Here is a 19680-nt window from a genome sequence, read left to right as displayed (position 1 = left end):
CAGAGGCGTACGATGGCCACATCTCTCAGTTCCTTCGGAATGGATCCTTGTCTCCAGAACAACTGAAACTCCTCAGTGAGTTTCAGTGATGTGCTCAGTGAGTTTCCATAGCAGCACAGGATCACCAACTTTGCACGAAATCACCGTCTTTGTAAGTATCTGCTGGTATGCCATCTGACCCTTGGGCTTTGCCACATGACAGCTTATTGATTCTTTCTTCACACCCTCCTCATCTGGTGGAGCATCCATGGAGTCGTTGACAGCAACCTGGGGCATCCTTTTATGGCCTCATCATTTATGACTGAGGGCAGTTGAGAACTGCTCCAAAATGTTCAGCTCATCTGTAGAGGATAAGTGTATTTTCTGTAAAGAGAGTAGTGCCATCTGAACTCAGGAGGGGAGAACTCCCCAAAGTCTGCGGCCCATAATATGTTGAGGGCTTCATCAAACCGCTTGGAATTGTTCCTGTCTGCTCATACCTGTATCTCATCTGCTTTGGCGCTCAGTCACAAGTCCTGCATTTTACACAGTTTGTTTTGTACTGCTCTGCGAGCGCTGATGAACACGGCCTTCTGTGCCACTGAGGATGGATCATTCTGATGGACACATGCAGGTTGGGCTTTTAAGCAGATAAGGCCCAGACTTCCACATCTTTCTTCAACCCAGTCTTGATGCCTCTGTCTGAAGGGCTCTAATACCTTGGATGCAGCTGTTTAGACGGTGTTGTGGAATCACTCCTAGACTTTTTCTGCGTCATCCTCAGGACGAACATCAACACTCTCATTCAGTAGGTCTTTCACTAGGTTTTCAGTGATGCAGCTTTTCTTCAGCTTCGATATATGGATCTTTGTGCGGGCCTTACAGCCATGTGACTGTCTCTTTGGCATAATACAGAGCTTCATTTTCGATGCTATGAGCCTGTGATCCATCCAACAGTCGGCACCTCACATTGCTTCTGTAACTCTGACATCTCTTCTGCACCTTCTCCTGATGATCAGATAGTAGATCAAATTACATTGCCTGGAGTAGGGTTACATCCATGAAGTCCTGTATATGCCATAACATACCTTACATTACTATATAATAAAAGACCGTACCATACTATTATATAAAATGACCGGACATACCATGCTATATAATGACAGGCCATACCATCCTATAAAATAAGGGGCTCTCCCATGCCAAACCATACTATACCATCCTATACAATGACTGACCATACCATACCAAAGCTTACCATACAATAACAGGCCACGCCGTACAATGACATGCAATACCATACTATACAGTGCATGACCATACCTTCCCTCGCCACACCATACGACAGGCCTTACCCACACCATACATGACAGACCATACAGTACAATGATAGGCCATATCATGCCATACTATATAATGACTGTCGTACCATATGAATACCACACTACACAGTGACAGACCACACCATACTATATGACATGCCATACTACACTGTACAATGACAGGCCACACCATAACAAGGAGAAGTTGTCGTACAATCCTATTGCAGGGAGACCTCTCGACTTTGCAGTGCTCACCAGTGTGTGCGATAGGATTGGAGATTTAGGGTGTGACTGCCTCCCCGTAAGGCTCTGCTGCCGCCCTCCAGCCGGGCGTTGTGTGGTTTTGTGTTTTTGTTAGTTTTGGAATGTCTGATGGCGGAAGGCGATGCTCACCTCGGCCGGGGCCGCTCTGAAATTCTTTGTTCATAGACCTCATTAGATGTGAGTGACGCTGGCGGAGGTTTGTACTATAAACAATGTTGTCTTTGTTATTTCAGGAGACGAACATTCTGCTCTTCCCCTTTGCTAGCACAAATGTTTATTGAATGAATGCAATATTTTGATATTTTTTTTTTTGTAGGTGGTGGTCGTGCTTCTTTTCCCACACGCAACAACGTGTTGTACACACGTTTTTGGAGCAGCGCTGGCGCTAACGTTATTGTGAAATGCGCAGTGCTTAATTTGTAAATAAAAACGTGCCGGTGCTCAAAGCCCTCCTTTTAAACATGCAGCTGCTGCAATTAAATGTGCGAACACGGAATACTGAAAGCGTAATCCCGAAGCCATCTCGGGCCTCTTCAATTCATTTAAAACTCCTCCCTGTCCCTTCAGCTCACTCTGGCAGCTTTCTGCTTTCTCCCATTGTAAAGCTTTTTCGTGTTTCTCTTCCTCCGTCTTTCCCAAATGTGTCTTTAGTTCGCTGTAAGTGCTTGAGGCAGAACATTAAGCGCCGGTCCTCAAAAATAAGTGCCGGTGCTTAGCACCGGTTACAACAAGCACAAATTAAGCACTGGAAATGCGTGTTCAAATATTTGCTTGCGCATGCGCACTATCTTCAGCTGGCAAGGGTAGTAAACGTTCAGAAAATTCACCTGCGGCCAAGGCGAGGACCGTAAACAGACACAGGCGACAAGCCTGAAAGAATTCCTTGCACGAGGGGTAGAATAACGCATCGTTTGCATAATTTTATGTCATGGAATCCAAAGGAGACCACCCTGTGCATTTAACTTTTCGTTTTTTAGCTTCTTGCGAATGTGAGGGGAATGAAAAAAAAAAAAATATATATATATATATATATATAAATATAAATAGAGAAAACGTTTCACTTTTTCAGATATCAGAAATATCTTCTAAGCCGGGCAGCGTTTTTAAGATTTGTTTTCACAACTGATATAATGCATGCTTTTTTTTTTTTTTTTACAAATAGCATGGTCCCTTCCACAGTATGCAGCTGTCCTGCTTTTATTTGACATGTTTAAAGTGCCCCAATAGACACACAATGGGGTTATTTGTTTTAACATTCTCTGTGCAGGTATGTATATTCTTGCCAGGTGGAAGAATGTCAGGGTTCCCATCTGCCCTGCTTGACTGATCTTACACCTGCTGTTTACTTCTAGAGTTGTCCCAAATTAACTTTTATCAGCCAGGAAAAAACAAACCGGTGGTCACTTAGTTAGGGACATGGTTTGTCATTATGGTCCCCACTACCCCTTTTTAGGTCTTGTCTATCAGACAGCACAGCTGTGTCGTTGCTAAAGACCTACTGTGGGCTTACCGAGAGCTCATCTGGGCTTAGAGCCCTCCCATTGCTTACCTTTGGTTGGCTTCACTTTCATACTCATTCACTTGCTGCTAATTAGCTGACTTACCATCTCTGTGATTGGCTAGATTTGCCTTCTACTGCTGACTTTTATCAAACATTTTTTTTATTTTTAGCTTAACCACTCCAGGTGTGTGCATGTGTTTCCCAGCTGTGTCCTTTGTGTGCTTCTCTCCCCCTCATGCTCCGTATTCCTTCCTCTCGCACCAAGTACTTCTTCCCCCACCAGGTGCCACATTGCTTTTTCTCGCCTGTGTGCTTGCCTCCCTTCACCCGCACGTGCGCTGTTCTCTCTGACCCATGTGCTTTTCTTCACACACATGCTCTCCACATTGTCTCTTTAACCTGTGTTCTCCTCTCCCCCACTCGTGCTCATATTGCTTTCTTTCTCACTGGTGTGCTTCTCTGCCCCCACTCTTTCTCTCTTGCTCTTGTGCTTCTCCCTTTGTCTCCATGCTGTTTTCCCCTGTGTGCTTCTCCCCTTCCCTCTGTTTTCCTTGTGCTGACCCACTTCTCCTTTTAGTAAATATAACATGCATGACCTAGACCACAAAGTGATGCACATTTTTCTTTAGCCATGCTGTGAGCTTTGACAAAAACCATTGGCAAAGCCAACAGTTCCCAAATTGCAATGCTTGTTAGTTTTTTTAAATAATATGTGTACCATGTAACAAATGTACCCCGAATTTCCAGTTGTGGCTGGTAATTTTAGCAGGGGGCGGGGCCAGTGGGGGCACACATGCTCCCATACACACTCACACCCATGTATTCACACACTCGTCCATTTATACATATACACATGCACACACCACACATTCAAACACACCAAACGTACCTGTGCTGCAGCTGGGTAGGGAAGCCTTGGAGGTTCCAGGAGGTGTGGGACTGCTGCCTCTTCTCGCTGCCTGATCTTAGGTGAACCAATGAGAAGAGGCAGCAGTCCCTCACGCGTCAGAGTGGGATGGAGTCAGTGAGACTGCTGACCTTGCCCCACTTTGTGATGTGTCACTGATTTACCACTTAGCCCAGGACATTTCAGGGCTTAAAACTGAAGCCCCAGGTCCGAGGCAATCAGTAGCACTCCCTCTCATCGAGAGGAGGAGGCCCTCAAGACACTTGAGGGCTGTGAAATCCTCAGCCTGGCAAAGTTCAGCCCAGGCAGTCAGGTGCCCACCCATATAGCGCATGTCTAGCTCCTGGCTGCCTGACCTGAACAAGAAGAGTGTGTCAGGCTGATCTTTGTTCAGCCCTACAGACACTCTTCTTTTCAGGGGAAAAAGGTGGGGGCATGGCCCCTCTGCCTCTATGGAATACATATTTTACTTTTATTCCCTTGTATAAACAGATCAAAATATTTATTGAACAAACAAAAGATATAGATGGATGTCAGATCTAATAGTTGTATAGGAAAGCCCCAAGGCTAGCATGTTCACTGCTGATTGGAAATCTGCTCTATTGTACATGCATACAGTGGTTGCTTTCAACAGTGGCTATTCTGTTTGTTTTTGCTGTATTCTGAAATATAAAATTATCTATATACCAGAGTAGCAATCACAAAAACGTTGCCCTCCTGTGCTTCCTAGAAGCTGGTTGACTGATTAAATGAAAGACTCTGGTATTTTCTCATGTAAAGAATTGGAGGACTATCCCAAGGATTGCCTCTGAAAACAAAGGAATATCGCCTACATAATGTTTGTGGACATGGGTATCTTACCACCACAGAGGACGTGGTGCCTCAGGGAGGTGGAAAAGGTGTTGCTTGTACTAAAGTGGCTCCGTCACCTTCTGATATTCGCAGTCTTTCATCGGATGTCTCTTAACTTCCGAAATGCAAGGACTTGAAATAAAGTTTGCGGACCTTCTAGGCTTGTCTGGTGCTAATGACTGCCACTTTATGCAGCTGCCTTGTACCCAAACACAAGAGGGCACCAGGTTGGGAAAATGGTCTAAAAATGGCTTTGTGGTATGGGATGTAGGCATCAAAAAGTCATTTTACACGAGGCTGTGAAAGTTCCTTCCCCAGAACTGCTTATTTGTGACCATTTATGTATACTGGTGGAGCAATGACATCTACAGACTAAGTAACATTATCTCTAGAAGCAGGGAAAAGGACCTCTGAAATGTGCCAGTTCTATTTGTGTTAATGTTCACCTCTGTAAGGAAATGCTTCTTTTTGTATGGTCACCTCCCAGTTTTTTGGACTGATGCTGCTGGGCCGTCTACTCTGAAGTGCACTGGATCCTGTTGACCAGGCCCCGGTGCATGTGCTCTGACCCCACAAAGTGTAAGCACAATTGGCTAATCCCTGATTGGCTTCTTTATTCCACCAATAGGTCCCTAGTAAATAGTACTGAGTGTACCCAGGGCCTGTAAGTTACATGTCCTAGAGGACTGCAGCACTTCTTGTGCTACCACTAGAGTGACAAAGTGAAAACATGGCTCTAAGTCTTCCACGGACGCCTAGTCGGCCGTTTTTAAACTACCAATTCAACATTATAAAATAAACCTTTTGCCAGGTCCAAACCTTCCTTTTTTAGTATTCTAGGTGTTGACATGGGGTCTCGAAGGCCCCAGGTAGTGTTCTGGAAAACAGCTGCCTTTGACAATGATGGGAAGAGTCGCCCTTACAACGGTGGCGAGGTTACCTCTGCCGTTGTACTACTACTCAAATCTCCTGCTGTTACTATAGCCTTATAGCCAGCCGTAGTGGGCTATACTGGCCATTAAAGGCCCACGCCAAAGTTAAAGACCCAAGCTGAAGTAGAAGACTTTTGATAAGGGGGCAGGACTTTAATGCCAATATAGCCTAGCTACAGACAGCTATGAGGCTGTTAGAACATTCTGCTACTAGAGGGCAGAATGTTCTAATAAATAAAACAAAGGCCTTATAGAGCCCGAGGGGTTTGAACAACACCCCAATTTTCTGGAATCAGGGACTACATTTTTTCAATTTCCAGCTCTGTTGCTGTCACAAGTGAAATGAGATGAACTGCGCCCCACGACCTCTGCTCTGCCCCAAAAAGGCACACGGAGAAAGGTTGTGGCAGTGCGTATTGATATGTTGTTATTATTTTTTTTTTTTAATTAAATAGTTGTGGTAATGTAGTCGTTGTTGCTTAATACAGCCCTGATTACATCTCCAGTGTGGCTGGAAACATCAGCAAAGAGGCCACGGCCCTCTCTCGGAACAGCTGCTGCGGTGTATACAAGCAAATCAAACATTTACAATCCCTCCAGGGCCTGCTGCTAGGAATCCGGGACAGCTCATCCCTTGGGACATCCAAGGGCCTTCTGTTTACTCTCTGTAGCGGTTTGATTTTATTTTTTGTGTGTTTTTCTCAGCGCTCCGGAGCTGCAATAAAAGCACAGCTAGCGCTTTACATACATTTCGAGACCGGAGGGTCGGTGTTTCTCTTTGTCTCTCCCTGTCCCGTCCCCAAAGGATCACAAGTCGGACAACGCCGCCTCCCACCACTATGTGTTGAGATAAAAGCCGTGGCCTCCAAGTGTGAAGCACATAAGAATAGTTCATTGTTGGCTTTTCCTCGGAATGTAGGCCGGCGGATGTGTGCAAGGGTCCTTGGGTTTTGTTCGATATCCACTGCCACGGATCCCAGAGGGAGGGCCCTTCCCCTCCTCCTGCAGTGGTAAGTGTCCCTGCTGACCTGGGATTTGAGACACTAAATGCACATTTTCTGTGTATGTTTGCAAGGTATACGTTTTGAAGAGCTCCGGTCGATTGTGCCAAGTCTGTCTTACAATAAGGAGCTGTCTGGATGCACTAATGTTTTACAATATCATCTGCAAACACTGTGTAGAGTGTGGTCGATATTTGTGGACGGGAGCTTGTTCATATACCATGATGCACATATATAAGAAAGAGTTATTCTCCTGAGCAAGTCCATTCTCACTTGCTATCTAAATCTTCATTTGATTCTGCCTTTTAGAGGCTTTTACTTGCTGACACCTCCTGTCTGACTTCTCTCACAAATGTCATGAGTTCGTCTAGCTCAGCATATTAGGGAACTTGCCTTTGTGGGAATCTGAATTTAGTCAATTTGCTTTGTCAGCTTTAAGCAATTTCTCTTTGTAGTTGCTACGTTGAATTGAATTATGCTAACTGATATATTCATGTATTAAACTCCTGAATTTCAGCAACATTAAATGATCGGGGTTTGTAACTTTGCTAGTCTGCTAATAAACCTTCATGGTTTGGAAATCTACTACTCTCTCTTCATTGTGGGGGGCCTGATGTGCCTCACTGTTCTTTATGTATTGCTCATTTGTTGAGTCACGCCTCGGTCTAGGACTAACGCTCCATCCACTCAAGTGCAGCTTGTTCTTCAGTTTGCACCAAAGATCGCCTTGGTGCGAATCCCGCTGCAACACTGCACGAAATGTAGAAGTATAGAAACTGTTAATTCATATCAAGCCATGATAAATATAGATCACAGATCTCTATGAAATATGAGCTTCTTTATCATAATGACAGACACAAACCGCGTAGCACTGAATTACCCTTGCGCATTGTTGAATTGACACAGATTGAGATGAAGAGATTGGAAGTCGGGGGGGGGGTGGAAGAAAGAAGCCTGAGATAGAACCTAGACTAGATTTTATTTTGGTTGGCTGCATGCACCTAAGAAATACTTTGGGTTCAGGCCTATTATCAAATCAATTGTCATTTCTGATCGTGTATCTGATGTGTGGGATCGAACTACCACTGCTAGATAACGCAACACCAAATAGACCTAAGACTTAATTTCGTCTTCCACAAACCAGTGTAATGTCCACTGCCATCTGCTGATATCACGACAACGTGAATAGACCTTGCCTTTCAGCAAGTGACGGTACTGTTAGTTTTTTATATATTAATTTGCATTTTTATATATTGTACCGCAAGAAGTTATGATATTGCGGTCTTGGAAATTTGATGCTTTTTAACTAACTATTTACTATTGTAAGAATATTTACTGCATCATATTGTCTTTCTGATGAGATGATAAAAGGATGTTTTCTGTACAAATCTTGAATAAGCCCATGATTGATTGTTTGATTCATTTATCGTTGAGCCCATTTCCTTTATGGGACATTATAGCTTGATCATTAATGGCAACATTTGAATGGGCAAGAAACCGAATAAAAAGAAGGTGAGACAGCACCCCTAATTAACCCCCCCCCCCATGTAACCTAAGCCATGAGTTGTTGATCTGCATCTTTTACACCTGTACTGACCTGGACCACCGCCCTATAGTGCAAACTGAATGTTTTTAGTGCCCCGGCTCCATCCCCAGAGTGGTAAGTTTACACCAGAGTAGGCTCTTGGTAATCGAGTCAAAAGCCTGGGACAGATCCAAAGATACTACTTAACACTGGCTTCCTTTCATGAGGGCACATTCCTCAATCACGGTGAATAGTGGATGGTGAAAAAAAACGTCCTGCACCCTACTTGGCTGGAGTCTGACATAAACAGAGTACTGATGGAAAGTGTTCGCGGACGGCTTGTGGTGGAGTACTTTTAGTGAACTTGTGCTTCTGATGCCACCAGTGTACCACATTCATCCACTTTGTATAACCTGTCAGAACAATTTCATGATATTTAGAGGCTTTATTGTTTCTCGCACATTGCTTGTTCTTCATTGTATGTGGGTGGATGTAGGGAAACTTGCACTGTTGCCTGTGTAGTAATTGTGCTACACATCCAGTTAAGTTTGCATTGCTGCCTCTTTTGTGTGTGAGAGAAACTTACACTCCTGGTTGTATTGTTCCTGTTGTGTATGTGATGGAAGCTTGCAGTGTTGCCTCGGCTGTGCCTATTGTATGTGTGAGGGAAGCTTGCAATGTTGAACAGGTGTGGATAATCCTGAGAGCAGCTCAGAAATAGGCTGTCTGTCCATGTGCGAATGAGCTTCTTGGGTCACCTGAGTGCTTCAGAGCCTGTTTCTGCCAGCTATGACCAATGTCTTCAGAACTGCACTCACCCTCTAACCAAACAAACATGAATGTTGCTCATGCTTTTCCCTATTTCTTTCATTCAGTAAAGAAATTTGGCAGTTCAGCTTCAGTGTTTGACGAATACCGTGAAAAGGAGCTACGAGAAAGACGGGAGATTTACAGGTGAGGGAGCAGCCTGTAATAATGGACACTGTGGCTAGGAAAAGTATCTGCAGCTGTAGCTATGGGACCATGTAAGTGTAGGAACGTGTACACCTGGCTAGAGACCAGGGAGCAGCATTGAGGGAGCGTTGCGGGAACTGAAACAATTGAGCGTTGTGGAGATCCGGATCCGCAGGCCGGAGATCAGGGGCTCTACCAATGATGAACACGGTTATCTAATGCGCTTTGAATAAATGGGCCTTCCACTCCTTTTTGAAATAGGACCAAGAAGGATCTAGGATGGGGTTTTACTCAACGTCCTAATTGCATAGCAAGAGAACTTGTTTTCTCGTCTTTTTTGCCATTTCTTTATTAGCTTAATGTAATCAATTCTTCAATAAAGTACAATAAAAAGAGAGTGGACTTTGGGTCAGCCCCATTCATCCATTGGCTTTCATGTGTTTTCATGGTTTGCTTTTGCTTGCATGGGATGTCCAGCAAGGCTGTTTCATTTCGTCGATGGCTTCATTGTCCCATTTGTGATACCATTAGAATTCCATAATGGTCCATCGGGTAATCCTCTTGGTAGACTACAAATATATTTACTTGGCTCACACAATGACATTTTAATTGCTGGTTTGTGGCTTTTTACTTTACATAGTGCTTGCTGTTTGCTTACCTTAGCCTGTCATAAAGAGACTTTGCTACTAACTAATCACTCTAGCGTGTTTGTTTTACTTTACTTTCATAAAACTCCTGATAACACGTTAGATGTGCCATGTTTGCTGTCAACAGGGCAAAGACGTGCAGGCACACAGACTTTCTTAATAATAAAATGAAAATAATGGCACTTTCTCAGAGTGTACTGTGCAGTATTTTGCTGTGTTTGCCTTTTAAGTTCATCACATACAAAGCAAACTTAATTTTTTGACTTTTTTTCATATCACTCTTCTTTGAAGGTACAACAGTTCATTGTTAGATTCTCTTCTAGATTTAGAACATCTGGTAACAAAGGCACCAAACTATTATCACTCAGTTCCCCTAACACAAAGTTTGACCAACTGGATATGACAATGCTTGTTTGGTTTGCAACCAGGCAGTGCCCAGCTAGCATTAGTGCCCTGCCTATCGGAAATGTTTTATTTTGTCACAAAGGCCAGCGTGCTTGATGTTGCTTTGTTGAAGATTATGCAGCAGGTGTCAAAGTCAATGTGGTCTTAGCAGGTGAGATAGTGATGTTCTTATAATACAAAGTTGATGTGGTTCTATTTCTTATTTTCTTTGAGTCTAAATACTGTGTGGATCAGTTTTTAGTGGGGCTTGGTGAGCGCCTGCAAAATCAGTAAAATTGTTGTCCACACACTTCAAGATTTTTGTTATCATTAAGGATGCAATTAGTAGCTTCTGCCACACTGTCGATGCAAACTCCATTACTAAGACTAAATACACCGCACAAGGTATATGGCAACTGTAAAATAGTTTAAACATGTTTTTTGCTGCAAGATTCCCTAGAGTAAACCTTCAACATCTTCAAATTAAGCAATACTTTCAATGCCTTTCAGGATGTAAACCACTTTCTTCAACATGTAAATGACATAATCCATTATATTCCTTCATTGTTTGAAAATAAACAAAATTAACATTAAGGATAACTTTGCTATGAGTGACTGAGGAATGTTCAAGATTGTCCTATAATGCAAAGTTAATAAAATTCCTAATTTGAATTTGGGCACAAATCTCTACCAACATAAAGATTTTCATCAAAGACATCAAACAAATGTCACTACTAATCATTTCGTAATGCCAATTAGCTATAACACTAATTTAGTTCATGTATAAAAATGCTTACAAGTGGACAGTTCTTTCTGTCTTTCACAGAGTTCACGGCCTTGTACTCCAAAACGCCATGGACATAGCAGCAGTCAAAATAAATTGCTATGTCGGTTTTACCCAGGAGTAATACAACCAACCAGTGGCCTTTTTTTCTTTCTAGTAATAGAGATTACTCCTTAAATTCAAGTACAACCTTTATGAACCTCTGTGTGCAGAGTTCTCTGCACCAGGAGATTCTGCAGTCGGGGGTGGAGAACTCCACACATGTAAATATAGTGTGGATTTGTAAACCTCCACGTGTAGTTTGTGAATTCCAAAAAGTAGTAAATTTACACAAAGGTGCAAGCTTACCTTTGTGAATCAGTTCCTTTGGGTGGTACAGTTTAAACCGGACTGTGTTGAACATCCTTTGCTCGCTCAATGCAATGTTATTCACTAGGTTTCTTCTTTTTTCAGCATTTTGATTATATCAATGAAGACATTTCCCTTCTGAAAAGGAAATTAGATCTTGAAATGCACTTGAAATGCTGCTTAATTTAAGTATATCCTTTATGAACATTCATCATGCCCAGCCCCTCAGGGTACCAAATCCTTAGGACCTAACCTACCTCTCAATAGATGGGGGTGCCCAGTAAAGAATCCGCTTCCTGTAGTCACCTCTACAATGGGCCTGCTCAAAATCACCCCCATAGCATTCAGTGATTTCCCTCGCTCCAGTGGGTAGCAGAATACTGCGTCATAATAAAGCCAGGTGTTTTATTGTACTGCATAATGCGCATAGTGATTCATATCCCTGACAAGGCTGCGAAGTACCGTGATGCTCATTGTGCTCCCGGGCTCCCTTTTGTACTGTATTGGTGGAAGGATGTTGGTTATAGTGGTAGTTAAGTTTGCACGTTTCTTGGGGAGCTTTTGCACTTTGTCCAAGTTTTGAAAAGTCTATACAATAACTAAGTAAAACTTTAAAAGAATCATTAAAAAAATATACTATTTTTTAAGTCTTAGCAAACGGTTAGTGACCACAGCAGGTAGGGAAAGGAATATGACTCTAGTCGGAGGGGTCAGCACAGTATCCTGGTGCAGGGATCCGAATGTGGGGCAACTGAAAACGGGGACCAGTAGGCATCTGGGTGGCTTGTCCTGGGGCAGAAACAAGGATATCATTACAAAGGACCAGCTGGGCCTGGTCTATGTCACATGCTTAAACTATTGATTAGTGTGAAGGAGGACTTTGAAATGGAGTACCTTCCGGACTATTAACATCTGGTCCAAGCGGCTTGTTTGTTGAACAGAGGGAGGGGCTGCAATGGTGGTTCCTCATTTTCATATAGTAGGCCCTGGTTGGAATCTGGGAGGGGGGTCCTGTCATTTTGAAATAAGGCTCCTGTGACAGTTTGCAGGGAAACAAACCTCTACTAAAGTGGAATGACTGTGGAAATTGTGTTAGGATTGGCTCAAAGTTGTTACAGGTCACACGCTAGTGTGCATGATATAAATGGCACTTTTTCACCAGATCAATGGAGCACCAATAAACCTAGTGGAGACTCAGAAGAAAGAAGTTCCTACAGGGAAGACGACTGAGTTGTGACTTGCCCTTCACATGTTTCAAGTCCCAAAGTTATTTCCAAAGGCAAGGTGGCTGGCCTCCTGTTTGTCATCGGAACACAAAAGGCTGAAGGAGAGCTCCAGCCTGTGTATGACCCAGGTGGAAATGCACTTCACTGGATGCTGAGAGTTCTGAAACCTTGGAGCCTTGCCTGGATGCCTGGCAGCTGTAGAAGAGACCAGGTGCAGTTTTCCAACATCTACAAGAAAGGGACATTTAGGCCTCTGGAAGACCTGATCAAGGTGCAAAGACTCCCCAAGAAAGAAATGACCTCGACTGTGATGACAACCAACATACTCCCAGCAGTTAACTCTGAAAAGGCACCCAGGAACCTAATGTGCATCAAAATGGTTCGCTGCCTTGTCAGGGATGTGAAGTGCTGTACAAATTAAACCGTGAAGTACAAGACAATACATCACCTGGCTTCACTCTTACAAGGAATCATGATCCTACTTTCGGAGGTCAGGAGATCAGCCAATGTTTTGGGGATGATGTTGACCAGGGCTAGTGCAGTGGTGTCTACAGCAAGAAGGAAACTGGTTCTTTACTGGGCACTCATCCATGGAGAGGTAGGCTAGGCCATATGGTTTGGGTACCAAGGGCGGGTGGGCACGCTGGATGTTCATCAAGAATACGTGCACAAAAGAACCTTAGGATCACCAGATAATTTCCCACCCGGGCAGCCTGCATAAAAAAGTGATGGCTGAACTCAGCGTCAGATGAGATGCTGAGCAGTGGCAAATGCAGTGCACAAAGGAAGTGCACGTAGAGTGTGTGCAAGTGGTGCAGCTTGCTTCTGGCTCTTTAAGTTCATGCCATTGTCTGTGAGAAGCTGTTCTATGCTAGGCAGCTCAACACTTTGCCTGCTGGTTGGGGGAGGTTTGCAGGTCCGAGGACCTCAGTGGGCTCCTGGAGTGAACACAATCTACTAAGCCCCAAATGGAGTTGGACTACTGTGTTGAAGATTTGCAGCAGATCAGCGGTTTCTCCAGCAACTCAAAGTGCTGAGCGCAAAGGAAGTCTCAAATAAAGGAAACCTTGTGAATTACACCGAGTTAAAGCTCGTTCCACAGCATGACTTGTTCTGGGTATGGGGAAACATCCACAGAAGGTGGAGAAAGAAGGGGCTAATATGCTGTTGGGAAGGGGGTAGGGGCAAGGTAAAACATAAGAGGTAAGCCCCTATCAAACATGTAGTGAATGTTAATGCTGGTACAAGACAAGGCCCTGAAAAGATTATCAATAAATAAAAAAAAAAATCTAGAGCCTTAGCAAGATACTTTGTATTAGCAGTCTCTATTTGTAAAGAACCCCACAAATTCCTTTCATGTGCATCGTTGTGCAAATTACTATATTTTAGTTGTAGTACCTCTGAGTACTCTAGTCACTGTTTCAGCATTATGACACTCTGGTCAGTCAGTCAGGATTTATAAAGGGCGGCTAATCCCTCGCTAGGGTATCTAGTTGCTTAGGGGTCCCTGAGGCTTATTCGAACAGCCAGGTCTTGAGGGCCATTTGGAATTCTGGAAGTGAGGTGATGGTCTGGAGATGCGTAGGGAGGCTGTTCCAGGTTTTTGCTACGATGTGAGAGGAGGGATGTCCTCCACGTCTGCTTCGGTAGATGCGGGGAGTATGGGCAAATGAAAAGGAGGCAGAGTGTAGTCTTCTCTGGTTGGTGGAAGTTTAGGTGGTGGTTAATGTATGAGGGTCCTTGGTTGTCTAGAGACTTGTGTGCATGTGTCAGTAGCTTGAATTGGCATCTCTTCTGTATGGGGAGCCAGTGGAGTGGCCTGAGGTGGAATGTGATGTGGGTTTGTCGGGGAAGTCCAAGGATAAGTCTGGCTCTGCGTTCTGTATGGTCTGAAGTCTCTGTGGGAGGTGTGCGGCGATTCCTACTTAGAGGGCATTGCCATAGTCCAGTTGGCTGGTGATGAGGGCCTGTGTCACTATGCGTCTCGTGTGTAGAGATAGCCCCTCGAAGAGCTTATGTAGCATGTGGAAAGTGAGGAAGCAGGTGGAGGAGACGTCGTTGATCTGTGATTTCATAGTGAGCTTATTGTCAATGATAATTCAGAGGTTTCTGGCATGGTCAGAGGGAGTGGGTGCGGTCCGAGGACTGATAGCCACTAGGAGTTGTTCCATGTGTTTCTGCTGTTGCCAAAGATCAGTACTTCCATCCTGTCTGTGTTCAGCTGCAGGCATTAGTTCTTCATCCAGTCAGCGACACTTGTCATGCATCTGTGGGAGTTGGTTCTGGTGGTGGAGGGGTTGAAGGCGAGTGAGAGGATGAGTTTGGTGTAGTCTGCGTAGGAAATTATGTTGAGACTGTGGGATCGAACGATGTTAGCCATCAGTGTCACATATGCGTTAAAGAGCGTGGGGCTGGGAGATGAGTTGTTAAATGGAAGGTTGGTACACACGCATGTTAAGAGGTTTCCAGAGCAAACTCAAATTCTTCAGTTGTAAAGAAGATGTAAACCGCACTGAAAGTGAGTTACATAACAAATTCCATGCTAATTGCCTAAAAGGGGAGAAGCACTGGGAACAGGCCCAAAAACCACATCCACCCACTTAGGCGATGTGAACCAGGCTCGGATTAGGATCTCAAAGATGTTGCAAAACGGAGCAGAAGGGTGCCAAGGATGTGCTCAGGCAAGCCCAAGAACAGTTTTGCTAAGTTAAATGTGCATACACCAAACTGACAATTCCAGCAAGGAACCCCATTACAAGAAACGGTAGAAAGTATTGAAGGGCAGGAAGTCACAAAGGCAGATAATATGCATGAGAAGCAGAAAAAGATTGAAATTGATAAAATGTACAAGAGTAAAGCATGGCATTTTTTATGCAGGAAAAAGCCACATAAAACTACTTAGTACACTAGTCACTGCTGATATCGCCAGCAGTCTGATAGAAGGTGTCCAGTGAAAACCTGGACTAAGCCAAGATAAAAAGAGGATACTGGAAAGAATATGGACAACACAGCCAAAAAAAGTCTCATGGAAAAACATAAATATACAATACCATAATATAATACACCAAGATTATGAAAGATTTACAAAGAGCCTGTCTGTGAGCCATTAACATATTGAAAAGACTATTGATTTTGGTGGGTTAGAAAGACAAGGAGGCAGAAATGCTGAAATGTGCATCTGCATTCCAAATGTTGCCAGTGAACATCAGAACCTTTAATTTACTAATAATTCAGTGTGGGGCCACATTTTTTCAACAAAGCCATAACTATAAGAAATGCAATGTCCTGTCACCTGCTTTGGGTCTTTTGCATTTTTTGTGGTGGATGCTGGAGAGGGGATCTGGGTCAGAGAAAGTGCTGCACAACAGTGATTCTATATGTGTAGGCATGGTAGGTTCACCCAGGGTGACAACTTTAAGGTAATTGTAGTGTCCGTGAATCAAACACTAACAATATTGACCTTTACAGGAACCTGCTACAATTGGTTGCAGCAATGTTGAAGAAGGCTATGGTAGTGAACATATTGAAATCAAAGTGAGCTGGTGCCCTTAAACAGGATGTGCAAAATAACATCACTTCAGAAACATATTTGTACTGAAAGTGTCAGCTAAACCACCTTAGGGCTAAAATATAGTTTTATGGAGGGGGGCTTTATGGATCAAATCATTTATTGCACTTCTAAAAGAGTAATATTTTTTATCTCCTACATCCACTGGTTAGTGAGAACAACCAGGCACACAATAGTTTTCCAAATCAGATATCAACTTAATAACATGAAGAAAAAACTCTCATTCCCTCACACCCAAAACCAAGCCCATCAATATTAGGAAACTCAAAGACAGAATAAAGCATATGTGAAACTGACCACCTGGAAGGTTTACATTTAAGTGAGACACCCATTTTTCATGGTACAGTTGGGACCCCTCAATCAGAATTTTCTTCGGTACTTACAGATGCGTGGAGATATTTGGGGCAGGTGAGTTTCCTAAATTCAAAGGATAAGTAGTCTAGAAAATATTCAGAGTCCACCTGATAAGATTTTATTTCTATCCTAGTGATATAGAAAACTAATAATGATAATAGCATCTGGGTCACATCAGGATGTATTAATCCCTACCTCCCTTTGAAGTAGCTGGGAATTTGGGCTGCTCATGTCCTATATATTCTCTTTTTAGGAAGAAGAGGATGAGCCCCAGAAACATCCTCAATGTCCATGGAAATTATTTTGTGAATCCTCATGATGTAACTATAGGGTCTGGTGTTATCATTAACACATCTGTCTTGCTCCTTACTTCAAAGACCCTCGTCTTGCAAGCATGGATGTCAAAGCAAGCACGCAACAAAGGGGAGGGTGACTGCATCTCCGGTATTGCAACAAGCACAGCTATCTGAAGTCTCAGGATAAAATGTATTTAACTATTTAGGGTTATAATACATTTGATGTACAGGCTTAGATTGTAAAGGATTGTTTTTCCTTCAGTAAGATTCCTGTGATCTGATGTTAAATAGATATCACAGTACAAAGGTGGCATACATAGCAGGATTCTGCAGTGACACAAATCTCCAGTTAATAATGTTGTTTCTACCTTACATATCCATGACCAACTTACCCCTGATGCAAGTGGTGAATAGAGTATTTGTAAAGCCTCTAGTTTCGATAGCTTCTTTTAAGCCAAACCAGCATGTTTAATTGTTTGTATACCTTTTTGTATCATCACCATGGTAACCCATAATACTGGACTCTGATGATGCAGGGGCTGCCAATTCTTGTCCTATTGGAATTTGTGGCCATTCTTGTGAGATTGAAACACAGGTAGAAGCATAAGAAGCTTAGGTTGCTATTTCACTCTTATTGTATGGTAGGTGCAAAACCTCCCATTTATCGCTGACTTGGTAAGCATTACAAGGACATTATTAAAGTAGCAAAGAAATCTAGGAAATAGGAAAAATGTTTGATCTCAATTCCTTATTAAGTCTCATTGAGGAGGACAGTAACATGATCCAAAGACCATGTGGGCCATAAACTTCTCATCTACCCTCTGTTTCATTACCCTCTAATTAACAAAAGGAAGGCAATCCACCAACCAGTCACAAAACACATTGATCATGACCACAAAGAATATATAAACACTAACCTGCCTGCAACCCATTATGACTGTAAAAACACTCCACACCGTTTCAACTGTATAGTGATCAATGGTTGATCAGCTTTCAAAAAACAAGCACAATATATTTGAGCTAGTAACGGACTCCAAAATGGACCTAATGTTTGACATAGAAACATGGTTAGGATAAGATATGGTACAAACACTTCATAAAGCAATCTCACCAGTATGTCAATGCTTTACTCTGAATCAACAGGGAAAGAAAGGAGGAGGACTTGCAACTATTTTCAAGAAAACTAAAACAGACACAAAAATGGCTGATAACATAATTAAAGGCTGCAAAGCTATTCATATTAGATGCAGTCCCTGTCATACATTCACCTTCAACTTCCTCCTGCTACACAGACACTCACCCAATAGTGGAGCTTTTACTGACACATTCTTAAATGTAGTATCAGACTTCTTGATCGCACACTCCAGCCTTTGTATTTTTGGCAATATAAACTTCAGATGGCTCAAAAATGATCATCTTATTAGGCTTGCCACTCACAAATTAATGCAGATTGTCACCTGGCCCACCCACATAGCAAGCCACACATCAAACCACATATTCTGTAGCCCAGACAGTCAATTGAAACTCTCCAGTTGGACCAATCATCATCTCCTCTTTTCAACTAAGATTCTTTCAAAACTCTATTATACCTCATCCCATTGGACAGCTAGACTATGAACTAAGCTGAAGATGAATGATTTTGAAATTAATCTGATCACAAACACACACCTGGAGAAAATAAACTCTGTAAACAATCTATATGACTGGATGACTGCAGCCTTTGACAAAACCATCCTTATCAACCCATTCAAAAACTAAAGCCCCTTGGATGAATAAAGGCCTAAAAAAAGATAGAAAGACACATCTCAACATTCTATGACACTGAGCTTAAATCAAGGAACCCCCTTGAAACAATACATCTACAGAGGCACAACAGAGTGTATAAATCACACATCAATAAGGCAAAGAAAATAAACTATTCAAGAAGGATCTACAATACCGAAAGCTCAGCCTAGGAACTCCATAAAATACTTTCAGAATTCCAAAATCCTTAAAACAGTCAAACAACAATTCTTCACTCTTAGGACTTCTGAACCAGAAGGGCAACTCAGTATACCACCAAAAAAGTTGACCAACATCTAGCAAACAAGAGAAATAGCGGTCACCTGGAATTACCTCCTAAGACAGGCATGCTACAAAAAAATTCACACATTTCTACTTTCATTCCAAGAAATAGCTACAACAACATTTATTGCCCTTGTGAATAGCCAGGAAGCCAGCTGGCTGCCCTTCAGACCTATGCTCATCACAAATATTCAGTGTTGAGTCTACTATCAACATTGTCGGCAATACAAACCTTGAATATAAATAATTCTCTATCCACATGGATGTTTCCATAGGACATAAAGCATACATATGACCATCAATCAAGAAGAACAATGTGGACTCCGTAGAGCCTAATGAAAATAGACCAATTTCTAATGGGCCCTTCCTTTACACAATCATTGAAAGAGCAGCATTTCTACATATATAACACAACTACATTCTGTCAGATTGAAACAAGATTCTGCCTGGGAAGAGGTTTAGACTCTCCTCTTGTGCCATATGGGTTGACCTAATAAAAACGGCATAGAAGCACTACTTCTTCTGGATCTCTCTGTGTCTTGAACTCCTGCTTGGATCTCCTCCTGCCTTGAGGAAAGGTCTAAAATGATATATACCCCCACATCTTCTGTTCAGCACCTTACTGTGGGAAATCCTCCGTTTCTGCTCGGTTGCTCTGGACTTTTCCTCTATTGCTGGACCCTAGATTTTTGCTGGCTTGAGGACTCTGTGCACTTTACCCCTGATAACCAGTAGTAAAGTGCCTGTGCGCCCCCTTTAAACATGGTTGAAT

General features: G+C 42.8%; 1 protein-coding gene across 2 annotated transcripts in view; it reads left to right on the top strand.

Moving 5' to 3' along the window:
* LOC138267270 (polyunsaturated fatty acid lipoxygenase ALOX12-like) overlaps positions 1-19680 on the top strand; it is a 115455-nt gene that overhangs the window by 27883 nt on the left and 67892 nt on the right. For both annotated transcript variants that reach the window (XM_069216129.1, XM_069216128.1), the window contains exon 3: positions 9159-9237. In XM_069216129.1, coding sequence (XP_069072230.1) covers positions 9159-9237 — 79 coding nt within the window. The remainder of the gene's footprint in view (positions 1-9158; positions 9238-19680) is intronic.

The sequence above is a fragment of the Pleurodeles waltl genome, chromosome 12, assembly GCF_031143425.1.
Source record: "Pleurodeles waltl isolate 20211129_DDA chromosome 12, aPleWal1.hap1.20221129, whole genome shotgun sequence".
Classification (NCBI taxonomy): domain Eukaryota; kingdom Metazoa; phylum Chordata; class Amphibia; order Caudata; family Salamandridae; genus Pleurodeles; species Pleurodeles waltl.
This window is presented reverse-complemented; position numbering and strand designations above follow the sequence as displayed.